The 12691-nt window shown below is 40.6% G+C and overlaps 1 protein-coding gene across 3 annotated transcripts in view; it reads right to left on the bottom strand.

The window, feature by feature from the left end:
* Positions 1-1917: 1917 nt before the first annotated feature.
* The window catches only part of DICER1 (dicer 1, ribonuclease III), a 98070-nt gene continuing 87296 nt past the window's right edge, over positions 1918-12691 (bottom strand). For all 3 annotated transcript variants that reach the window (XM_061612059.1, XM_061612060.1, XM_061612058.1), the window contains 3 exons: positions 7504-7666; positions 7343-7418; positions 1918-6971 (listed from right to left, as the gene is read on the bottom strand). In XM_061612059.1, coding sequence (XP_061468043.1) covers positions 6806-6971; positions 7343-7418; positions 7504-7666 — 405 coding nt within the window. In that variant the 3' untranslated portion in view covers positions 1918-6805. The remainder of the gene's footprint in view (positions 6972-7342; positions 7419-7503; positions 7667-12691) is intronic.

Below are 12691 nucleotides of genomic sequence, written 5' to 3' on the forward strand. Positions count from 1 at the left end.
TAATATAATGAGTTTCCCCCTCTATTATATCTAGTTTCATTATAATGTACATTTTCCTACTCCACGCTCAACATCATTAGCTGCTTCTGACAGGGCATGGAAATGCAAATTGTAATGATGGCAAGATACAAGAGTAGGTTGTGCTGGGTGTTATAGGAGAGGGGAACTTGGCATATGCTTGCCATTTTTGCTAGCAGTCCCTTTTTTTTTTTAAGCATCCAGAGTTGTATCCAACACTGCAGCACACACAAAAGGACTTCTCCCAGTGCACCCCCAAAATCTGCACCAGAGGGGGCTCCCCCCAGAGCTGATTTTGAGGGCATGAAAGAAGTTCCATTGCATGCACTGAAGATACTTTGGAGACAGCCTGAATACTTTAAAGCTAGGTGCTTCAGTTCTATATTTGTTCACCTTATTGGTAAGTTGCCATGGTTAATTAAATAAACCCAGATGATACTTGGAAGCATCAGTGAAAGGTGTGGAACAGACAGAACCATAACACTCATTTTTGCTACTGAGGGATGAGAACAGGCCTTCCCAAGGTGGATAGTACTGCAAGGAACACGCAGCAGTCATTTTAATTAGATTGCAGCTGCATGTGGGTAACGCACATTTTCCCCATAACTCTATCCATCTGCATGAGGCCCTCCCAAAGCAACTGAAGCAAGCAGGCCACGGAATCAGCACACAAAAGCACTGCTCTTCTACTGTGATAAAAGGCTTTTGAGGAGTATAGCTTCATTCCTAAATTCTTTCTTGCCTGCCTCTAGAAACAAGAAAAGGTATAGGGGAGATATAATTAGTTCCAACCTGTTAGGGCCAGTATATGCTCAGTGATCTTTTTGTTAAAAAAAAATCCATTTGCTTGTAGACATAGGTAGGGCTGGCTAGCTGCAGGATAGCAATAGCTTTTTTCCTACCTTTCAGTCCAGTCACTCAATGAGGAAGTAAGTTATAGAACTGGCTTCCTTGAAATGTACAGGGCACCTGATCCTGAATCAATCCTCAAGGATCCTGAAGTAAGTGGTGCCTTCATCCCTACCCCCAACAAATATGAGGGTGGATGAGATGTCTGTCAGAAGACACCTCATTGATATGAGATTGACTGCTCCTGGAAGAGAATGTACTCTCTGAAAGAGTAGCTCCTGTAATCATCTCCCTGTGCGTGGCTGGAGATGAAAGCACTTTCCACACTGATTTGCCCAGCATGGAATCGTTCCATGCTACAGACTTTTTACATCTAAGGACGGTCCTTCAGCTCAAACTACTTTGGGTTGTGTTTTTCAAAGTGAAGAAAGTAACATCTAATAATTTTGCAGTGCATATTATATGTAACACTTAATTTTCCTGATTTTTTAGAAGAACTCACTGATGTTTTCTTCTTATTGTTGCTATAGTCTGCTGGGTAAAAGCCCATAAATTTATCATGTGCAGTTTTGGAGTGCAAGAAAGCCACCTTGATCACTCAGCTACTCACTTTTCACTCACATATTGGTAATGCTTAAGAGCAACAAATATAATTAACTGTTTTTAAAACTATATGGGTTGATAATATTTGGGAGTGACATGCTATAATTCCAAATACATTTTGCAAATATTTGAAAATAGGTCTCCCAATTCCCCCAGCTTTCAAACCAATGAATGCAGACAATCACATTTAGAAGACTCTGTGTCTGGAACTGTAGTGATTAATGCCTGATTATGACTAACCCCCACTACATTCAGTCTGCTCTCAGTCTAACCTACATCACAAGGGTGTTGTGAGGATAAAATGGAGGAGACGGAGAATTTATGTATGCTGCCCTGGGCTACTTGGAGGAAGGACAAGCTAAAATGTAATCAATATTCATATTAATGTTATCATTACTGAATTAACACGCATTATACAAGGCTTTAAGAAAAAAGAAAACACAAAAATGAACAGACCATAACTTTATTGGAGATATATTTAGCTACAATTATTACAAAAATCTATTAAAGGTAATTGTGATCCATAAGGTGCAGACTGCAAATTTCTGCAGCATGATTACAGTATGAATGAATTACATTTTATGTCCCTTAGACAGCTGCAGCATGTGATGGGAAATATTTTATTGTCCATCAAATTATGTTATTCATTCTATTTGATTTTAACCATCTTTACAGTCAAACTGTTTACAATAAAAAAGCCTGCAATTTTCAATGCTTGTTCAACTTTTGTTTGTCTAGATAACTTGCTGCTGTAGTAAACTGAGTTCATCTATTATATCAGTTTAAACAGTCTGTGGTGGTTATCCAAATTAAAAATACACAAGAGGGGAAGCTATAAAAAGACTTAGGAAGTAAGACTGATAGATTAATGTTGAGTTACTTTTGCATGAAGTTGCAACGGTTTTCGGGTTGGATCCAGACTAAGTTAGTTGAACTTGGGTCCCACTGAAATCAATGGGTCAAGCTAGTCATGACATAGTGGAACATGTCCCATTGGTTTCAATGGGAACTAACAGTCTGGATACAACCCTTTGTTTTCTACCTGACTCCTATGGATATCTGTTATCAAATGTCTGCTGGTGAAAACTTAGGTTTCGGTTACATTTTATCATTGTGAAATCTTAAGGATTTAAAGACATATTTGTACAAATATTAACACACCTTAGCTTACTGAAAGTGAAAATATTTGTCATTAATAGCCCAACACTGTACTAGGTTCAATCTCTCTTTCATTAGTCACATACAACAAATTCTATTACATTCATTGAGGAATGGAGGAGAACAGCATAAGGCTCAAATATGGTCAAATGACTATTTTTCAGTTTGAAAAGACTGTGACTTTGGGGCTAGCAGTTTATGCCACTTGCACTTGTGGTCTTACCTTTTACAGGACTTCTCAGAGTGGTAATAGCAGATCCCACATTCAGTATTATACAAAACAAAACCCCTGTCCTCTGCACTAGACTAGATACCTATAGATTCCTTCACATCCAAAATGCAGAGATTTAATTGACACTATGTATGCATGTTCAATGAAATTACAGCAAGGTAGGGCAAAAGGAGTTATAAAGAGGCCATTTTAAATTTCAATTGTTTCTCAAAATAGTAAAAGAATGGCATAAAAGACAATGGATGGGACCCAGAGAATAGCTCAGCAGAGTTCTGCTTGTGCAGTGTGGATCTCTCACCTCTGTTGTACTTCTTGTATCCACTGAAAAGATATGTCTGTGGGTTAGGGTAGGGGCAACCAGAGGTCCTCCAAATGTTGCTGGACTCCAACTCCCATCAGCCCCAAGCAGCATGACCAGTAGTCAAAGATGATGGTAACTGTAGTTCTGCAACATCTGGAGGCCACAGGTTTCCCATCTCTGGGAAGATCTTCCAGAAAGGTATGGGATGAGTGTTGGTAGCTGCAGCTAGGGGAAGATTCATTGGAAATTGGAGAATACCCCTCCCTCCACTTGCAGAAGTGCCTTCCAATAGTGCAAGGGGCTCTCTGAATCCTGGCCAATAGTTTTAAATCCTTACGATACAGGAAATGTCACAGACAAAAAGCAAACAGATGGCCTATTTCAATTGTGCAATTTAAGTGACAACACTTCAGGCATTCTAATGATATTTTTCAAATTCAGTAAATCAAAGCAGCAGCAAGGCCCGAACCACATTTATTCCTCTAATTAAGCTTATTTCTCCTTGGAATGAGGTAAAGCATGGTACCATGTGCAATGCTTATTTGTGCTACATGAACAGAACAGCACAAAACCGAGCCATAACAAAAATTAAAATGCAGCACAGTTAGAAGGACTGTCTAAGTAATACAGTGTAACAGAACACACACATGAAATTCCAAAATTAGGTTCATGCCAATTAACTCCTCTGCTGTCTACATGAGGAGTCTCTGGCACAATGTGAAGACAGGCTTGCAACCGTCCATTTCCTCTCATGCTTGTAGCATGTCAAGGGATTTTGATTCTAACCTTCAAATGATCAGACCTAGGTCTTAATAGCATATATTTTCCAATACCCCAATTGTACTTAAAAAAAGGTAAAGAAGTTGTACAGCATGGAAACTGTGCGTTTTTGCATTCTAACAGTATTATGAAATATCTGAATTCAATCATACAGCAAAAAAGTTGTGGCATTAAACACAAACGCATAAACAGCAGCAGGACCTACATTTACAATTGGCCCCCTACTCAATATTTTCAGTTCATTAGCTTGATGCAACAGGGAGGCATTGAATACTTCTGATTAGAGAGTAATTATCATATCCTATTGCCAACTTAACCTTTGAAATTATCCAACATTTATCTGAACTGTTTACTATCGATCTCACAAGACTGGTTTTGATTTTACATATGGCATTTTAAAAAAAATCTTATTGGGATAATACATGAACTTTTTTGAACTATGAACCTTGTGAGTTTTTAAAGGATGACCTGGGCATCAGCAGAGAAAATTATCAACATTAGAAACATTCATTACTAGAGTTGCAAAATCCTCACTTTGGGCTACAATTGTAGATTCAACAGTGTTCATTCATAAACTACCTAAGCAGGCTTATTCTTGCATGAAGAGAACTTAGACAGCAATGCTCAATCCACTTTAGCGCTGAAAGGTCATGTTAAAAATCTGGGTGTACGAATACTTTTACAGTATGTCAAATTAGGGACTTGAGAACTATACCCTTACCTAAATGTTGTAACGAAAGTCACAATCAAAAGCTGTATTTGGGGAATATTATGCATGTAGTGAGTTTTCTTTGACATTTTTACAGCAGCTGCTCATATCGAAGCTGAAGAGAACTGCCACTGTTCGTACTGAAAAAGAGGTTTGCTTCTTTATCAGTGCGTGAGGGCTGCAGTGAAAAACTAAGAAATTTTGAGACGTGTGCAGTTCACCCTTGCACAGGATCATGCCTTTTCATCCTTCCATGATATTTTACTTGCTCATTGTGACTGAAGTCACAAAAACAAAATGTTTCACTGTTATTATTAGAAGCCTAAAGAAGAAATTTGTTAAAACCAAATTCTGTATTTCAGAAAAGCTTAATGTCTTCTGTCACTAAAGTACGATTCTTCTCTTTTGCAAAGGTAAACCAGATGTTTTCTTTAAATTTTGAATGCACATGTGTAGGGGAAGGGGGTCTTTAAAAACAGAACACAGTATTATCTGTAATTTAACACATAAAACAGCATCAAGAGCAGACCACTGTGCTGGAAAACATTAAAAACCTTGCTCAGCTCTCTCCCAAACTTCAAGCATAATTAATGGGGTAAAATTGCAGCAAACCTCTATTGATATTGGTGGGAGTACAAGACGACCCACAGCTTTTTAACAAGGTAAAATTAAGAGGTATTATAGTTACAGTGCAAAAATTAAAATTTCAAGCATAATACATACACATAGCACCAAAACAAACAAAAATGCATGCAAAAGGGAAAAGACACAAAAGAACAAGAACTGAGGTATTTAAGTGAAGGGTGCCTACAAATATCTAAAGAAATTTAGGCATAGCCCAAAAAGTATGCTTTCATATCAACTGAAACAATAATGAGCTAGTTATTCTGTGGTAAAGGACCTAAATCACAGATGTATCAAAGTATGGCAGTTTCTCTCACATAACAACTTCCATGGCATTTTAACAGCACAGCTTTGGTAGGTGAAATATGCATGCAATTCTGAAAAGTACAGTAAGAAATTTATGTGGAAATCACTCTTAAAGGTGCTCTATTTGTTAAATATGTATCCAATATAAAACCTGCAGCATATTTTAGGTGTGATATATCAAAAGTTCTTTTTAAAGCAACAGTTTGCACTGTGCAATTAACTATTATTACAAAGTTCCAATACAGGAAACAATGCCTGCTATCCACCAAGAAAATCTCTTGCACAAGTCCTTTGAAGTGAAAGGAGGTTATACAAGAGTGATGGACTGTGCTCAGTCTTTGTAGCAATGGAAATTAGCGAGAGACTTTTTTTGTCTGCAATATCAAATAAAGTCTGTACTAACCATTTTCTCTGAATTGTTAAAAATAACGTCACTACATATATATGAATACAATTTCTATTACAGTCCTGTAGTAAGTTAGGTCACAGCCAAAGTAACATGTTTTACTGTAAATATGGAGCTTTATCATTGTAAAATGCATTCTAAATGTGAAGGGAATGTAATACAATTTGCTCCAAGAGTTCAGAAATGAAAGGTTGCATTAGTGAGGGCTTATGTACTTTTAAGGCAAGAACCTTTTAATGCAAGACTATGTGGCATCAATTTTAAATTTTATCAGATGCCAAACATTTCAGTTAAAAACCTGTCCCTAACAAATAAGTGCAATAATGATTGGGAATGCCATCTTAATGCAAAGATGACATGGAAAGAACAAGGACAATACTGGCACACTTAATCCTTACACCAAATCATCCAGTACAGTTTATAAACTGCTTTGTGACTGGCACTAGTGCACAGATTTGAGGAATTTCAAGATTACTATATATATAGATATAGATATAAATCTAGTAACTGCAAATAAGCATAAGCTCCCTGGCCTTTAAACACTAAGCAAAGCTGCACTGACAAAGTAAACCAAAGATACCTGACAACAATTATTTTGAACACTTGCTAAATGTCATCAATAAAGCACTCTTGTGATTAAACAAAGCAGAAGTGAGGAAAGAAGACAAGATTGTGTTTGCGCAAAACCCCCCTATTACTACATTTAGTTCCAAAAGTATGTGTACATGTTAGATGTTGTTAGCTATTTGTTATCAAACTTTAAATGCTGTTTTCAATTTGTTCCTCTCAACATTTTACTTCTTTTTTTAAAGAGGTGTCTCAGCTATTTGGAACCTGAGGTTGATTTGCTTTGAGGCTTCGTAGAGCTCTTCTTGCTGCTGCAGATTTGGCGATCCGATAACTCCTTCCAACACCTTTGAACTTTCCCTTTCCTACAACTTCCACAGTTACTCTGACCTTTCCATCATAGGTTCTTTCTGCAGGACTGCATGAATTTGGGGGGGGGGAGAGAAAAATAGGGGAAAATATATATATATGAATTACAACCAAGATATTCAAAGTGGAATCCATTCCAAAAGAATAACCATAAACAGTCCTGTTATAGAAACAACAGCTTACTTCATTAGATGCATGAAGTAGGCAGAGACAATGTGCATACACACAGATATCCAGTGGGTGGAAGGAACCAAAATTATTCATGTACTTCAAATGGAAGCAAAAGTGTAGTTTGATGTTCACTACTGTGAGATTTCTTCTCTAGAAGAGTACACCATCAAAATTATTACATTATAATCCATTGTATGGTGTTTAACCTCAGGAATACTGTATAGAAATATGCAGCAGATGAATTCTTACCTAAATTTAGCTGTCTCTGGCTCCATCTCCAGCAGCTCTCGTACTGGGGAACGGGGCACATTTGCAGAGAATTTTTCTGTGATTTAAAAATTATGTTTTTAAACCCTCTTAAGAACAAACAATGAATTACTGAATATTTCTTGTGAAAGCTCTTATGTTACCTATTAACGGCCTCATCATTGGATAGTACACTTGCCAAACCATTTCCAGAGACATTTCACTATCCATGTAAATGGCACCAGCAAGAGACTCAAATATATCCCCCATAGCCTTTGGTACTTCTATGTCTTCTTCTTTTTCTTCATCTTCTTCAGATCTTCGGAGCTAAAAAAAGCAAAGTTGCCTTATACAATTGTTGCAAAGTTTCAATTTAAATAAAGCTACTCACTTTGAACTTCTAACTTTCACCAGCTTGTTTTTTGGTTATTTGAACTCTGGATAAGCAAGAATGGACTGAACAAAGTCTGAAGCAATCAATGTTAAACCATCAGTGATAACAATTCAGACATCTATCCAAACAGATAGATCAATTTGACTTCAGATGTCATTGAACTAGTTAGCCATTACTCAAATCAAACAGAAAGGACATCATCTTTCCCACATAGAAGGATCCTTAGGGCTGAAGAGCCCTGTTTCTTCCCTCAGTCATCAGAGTTTGCAAAAAGAACCGTTGGTTCCCTACCTGAAAGGTAGTTCTGTGTTGCTGGACGGAAACTCATCAACTTGGTTATAACTCCACCTTGTGGTTGTAGGTAGGAAAGACGAATTGAGGGAAGTAGGTCGCTTCCAGCATTCCTCAGTTCGCGTCCTCACCAAGCTCGAATAAGTTAAAGGAAAAACAACCATGCAATGGTGGAGGACAACAACCTACTTCCCTTTATGCTAGACTCACATGAGAAAACATTGGATAAACAAGAAAAAGGAAGGACAGACACAAAGGTGGGGCTAACGAGCTTCTGTCCAGCAACACAGAACTACCTTTCAGGTAGGGAACCGACAGTTCTTTCTTGTGTTGCTGGAGAAACTTATCAGCTTGGGATGATCTAGACTAGAGCTTCCCATGTAGGAACATATGGAAAAGGCTGTCCATCAAACAGTGAGAACATGCTGTAGGACCCTTTGGCCAAAAGCAGCTTCTGCTGAGGTGTATGTATTAATTTTATAGTGCTTGGTGAATGAACTGGGCGATGCCCAAGTGGCCGTTCTGCAGATCTCATCCAATGAAGCATTGGCTGACAGACCTGCAGAGATGGCAGGAACTCTTATAGAATGAGCTATAATTCTAGTCAGGGTGGGCAATTGCTGTATCTCATAGGCAAGTGCTATACACGCCCTAATCCACCTCGAGGGTGTAGAGGAGGTGACCCTCTTTCCCAATGAGGCTGGGTGGACAGAGATAAAGAGAGAGTCCATTTGTCTAAGGGCTTTTGTTCTAGAAATGTAAACTTTGAGGGCTTTCCTTACATAAAGGCAAATGCCACATTCATTCAAGGGGGTGGGTAGGATTAGGGCGCAAGGTGAGAAAAAATAACTCTTGCTGCCTATGAAATATAGTCAGAAGCTCAGGGTGAAAGAAGGGGTCCGTATGGAGGATCACTCTAACTGAATGAAAAATACAAAGGTGTTTAGCCACTGACAATGCATTTAATTCTGAAATCCTACAGGCAGTTATGTTATCACCATGAGAAAAAGCACTTGCAGTGACAGAGGTCTAAGGGAAACCTTACTGAGGGGCTCTAAGGGTGGCTTCTATAAGCCCTGAAAACCTTATGGAGATTCCAAGATGGGTATCTATGCACTGTAGGAGAACATTTAAGAGTTGCCTCCCCCAAGAAATCTCTTCAACAGTAGATGATGGGAGATAAGAACATGGGAGAGATGCAGTTGAGGTACAAAGAACTGCAGGGCGTTGGACTCAGTGGCCTTGTAGGCCCCTTCCAACTCTACTATTCTATGATTCTATGATTCTTTGTGCAGCCCTGAGCTCGAGCAAGGTGATATTCATCATTCTTTTGACCATAGACCAGTGACCTTGTACAAAATGGCCTTGGCAGGGGGCACCCCACCCTAGGAGACTTGCACCTGTAGTGAGGGAGACCTGTGTTGGATCTCTGAAAGGACGACCCTTCTGCAGGTGGTGGAGGCTGGTCCACCAGGTCATTGCTTTCTGGAGGTCTGGAGACATACGAATCTGGAGATGCCACTTGGCAGCAATGGCATCCTGATAAGGTAGGAAAGACCACTGTAACTTGAGAGGATGGTGCCTGGCCCATGGCATCACTTGTGAGGCTGATATCAGGAGGCCCAGAACCCTTGCTAGAAAATGAGAACTGCATATGTAGAGCATGATAGGAGAAGGGCCGCCAATCTGATGATTTGAATTCTGTCGTGTGAAAGTGAGATTGTTCCTTTGGTAGTGTCCAGGAAGGCCCCCAGATTACCCAAGGTCTGAATTGGACTTAGTTGGCTTTTTTGAAAATTCACTAGAAAGCTGTGATCTTGTAGGCAAGCCAAGGTAAGCTATAGACCTCAATAAGCTCTCTGTCTGAACAGGGAGCGAATCAGTAAATCATCCAGAGATGCACCACCAGGGCAACCATTATTTTTGTAAATGCCTTTGGGGCTGAGGCCAACCTGAAGGGAAGGGCCTGAAACTGAAAATGCTGGCCATTGTAGAAAAATCAAAGGAATTTCCGATGGTCAGAATAAATGCATACATGAAGATAAGCCTACCTGAGGTCTATTGACATGAGGAAGTCTTGAGGATGAAGGACTTTCCTGATGGAGGCCAATGTTTCCATCCTGAACTTCTTATACACGGCCCATTGGTTCAGAAATTTGAGGTCAAGAATGGCTCTCCAGGCATTTCGATCCTTCTTTGAGACCTTGTAGAATACTGAGTAGACGATGAAGAAAGACTTGTCTGGAGACACCAGCTTGATGGCTGCCATGGAGAGCAGATGAAGGATAGCATTCTGAATGATGTCCCTCTTCTCCCGAGAGTTGGAAACTTGAGAAGGGAGAAGTTGGAAGAGTGGCTGGGCGCAGAGTTCCAATTTGTAGCCCTGAAGGATGGTGTTGAGATCCCATTTGTCAGTGTTGAAGACTCCCAGGCTGGAAAAAAGTGCTGTAGTCTACCACTGACTTGTGAGACTATGGTGCCATTGTGATTACTGATTCCATCCACCCTCACTGGAGGTGGAGGGCTTGGAGTTTTGCTGAAAACATGGAGAGAAGCAGGATCTGTTCTAGTTGCCTCTGATTGGTTTGGTATCCTTGTATCTTGATGGTACATGGGAACCATGAAAGGCATCACTTTGTTGGTATGATGAGTGCCTGCAAGGAAATAGCCTGTGATTTCAGTGTGAGGAGACGAAAACCTTTCTCTTATCCCACGATTCCACCAGAACATCTTTCAATGTCTCTTCACGAAAGAGATTTCCTCTTGTATAAGGAGCCGTGGAAATGAAGACTCTTGAGGTGGTGTTTGCATCCCAGTGCTTTAGCCGTAAGGTCCTCCTGGTCACCACATCTGCTACAAGGAATCTGGCTGCAAACCAAGTGGCATCCAGATTTGCATCTGCCATGTAGGCTACTGTCCTAGAAATTTGCAACATGGTTTTGTATAGATGACCCAGATCCTAGTTGGGATTGTCAATTAAGTGATCCAGCCAAACTAAGGTGAAGACAGAAGTAGCACAGGATGCATGCATGGCGAAAGCTGTGGCTTCATGCGCTCTACATATGACATAATCCAGGCGCCTCTCATTAGGATATTTGAGCTGAGCATCTCCATCTTTTGCAGGACATTTTTGGCTATGAGAGCCGAAACAGGATGATCAATGGCTGGAATTTTCAGTAAGTCTGAATTCAGAGTCCAGGTCATAAAGGAGTTAGGTATAGGAATACATTTGACCAAGGCTTTTGGTTCCAGTAGCACCGCCTTGCATTTAGACTGGGCTGGAGGCAGGTCAATAGGAGGAGAATTAAGTTCCAGAGTGGTTAATGCTCTGTGCAGCAATGGAGCAAAGTAAGAGTAATGGAACAGGAAATGGGGCGTGCGCTCTTCCCCCATGCAGCCCTCACTTCATCCCCCCTTCCTCCGACCCAGGATCTACAAAGGGATCAAGAGAATCTACATTTATAGAAAGGGTGACCTGGTCATCCCTGAAGGAGATGACCCTGGTTGTACCCCTATCCAAAGCAAAGGGGTCAGGAGAAAAAGAGGTAGAGACATGTTCTGTGGAAGTAGAGGCTTGCCTATTGTTAGAGCAATTAGCGTGTGCCCGCAACTGTCTAGGAGATCTGGCCTGCGATGAGGAAGGCACACCAGGGTCTGCAGAACCACGAGTCACATTGTATTATGCTACAGAAGCAGGAGAAGGGGAACGGGCAGCCCTTAACTCTGCAGATAATTCTCCCATTGGGGCTTCTTTAATTTGCCTCAGTATGTTGGCATTGGGAAGGAACTCTTGGCTAGTGTCATTAGAGCCCTGAGTATGGATTGGAGGCTATCTGACTTCTGAAAAGGCTGGAAAGGTCTGTTAAGCTAGTGGAGGAGACTCCAGAAAGCCCAGAAAGTCCTCCTCTCCAGAAGAATGAGTAGATGGAGACCACTGTTGCTGAACACACCCCATTTCCTGCGGCCAGAGTTCTTACTGGGACAAAAAAAATTGATCATATAACACTTGTCCTGGCCCAGCTGCACTGGCTACCAGTATGTTTCCGGGCCAGATTCAAAGTGTTGGTTCTTACCTATAAAGCCCTTAACGGCATCGGACCGCAATACCTGGCGGAACGCCTCTCCCGCTATGTACCTACCCGGTCGCTGCGCTCGACGTCGAAGGCCCTTCTCCGTGTCCCAACGCATAGGGAGGCACGGAGAACGATAACTAGAGCTAGGGCCTTCTCAGTGGTGGCCCCCGAACTATGGAACGCCCTCCCTGATGAGATACGCCTGGCGCCTTCTTTGTTATCTTTTCGGCGCCAGGTAAAGACCTACCTCTTCGCCCAGGCATTTTAAAAATTTTAAAATTTGAATTTAAAATTGGAAATTTTTAATTATGTTTTATTGTGTATTGTATTTACATCCACTTGTATTTTAACCTGTTTTATTATGCTGTACACCGCCCTGGGAGCTTATTGCTATAGGGCGGTCTAAAAATGTAATAAAATAAATAAATAAATAAACTTGGCCCCCCATATCTCCATGACAGGGAGAAAGGCACCCCTCTCCTTTTGTGCTTCGCAGCTGTAAGTAAATACTTGCTGTTCACAACGTGAGAGAGAAGGCTCCAAGGTACACAGCTTTTTTGCCCCCAAGGCTTGGTTTTTGCCATAGGAAGGCTC

The sequence above is a fragment of the Rhineura floridana genome, chromosome 2 (genome assembly GCF_030035675.1).
Source record: "Rhineura floridana isolate rRhiFlo1 chromosome 2, rRhiFlo1.hap2, whole genome shotgun sequence".
Classification (NCBI taxonomy): Eukaryota; Metazoa; Chordata; class Lepidosauria; order Squamata; family Rhineuridae; genus Rhineura; species Rhineura floridana.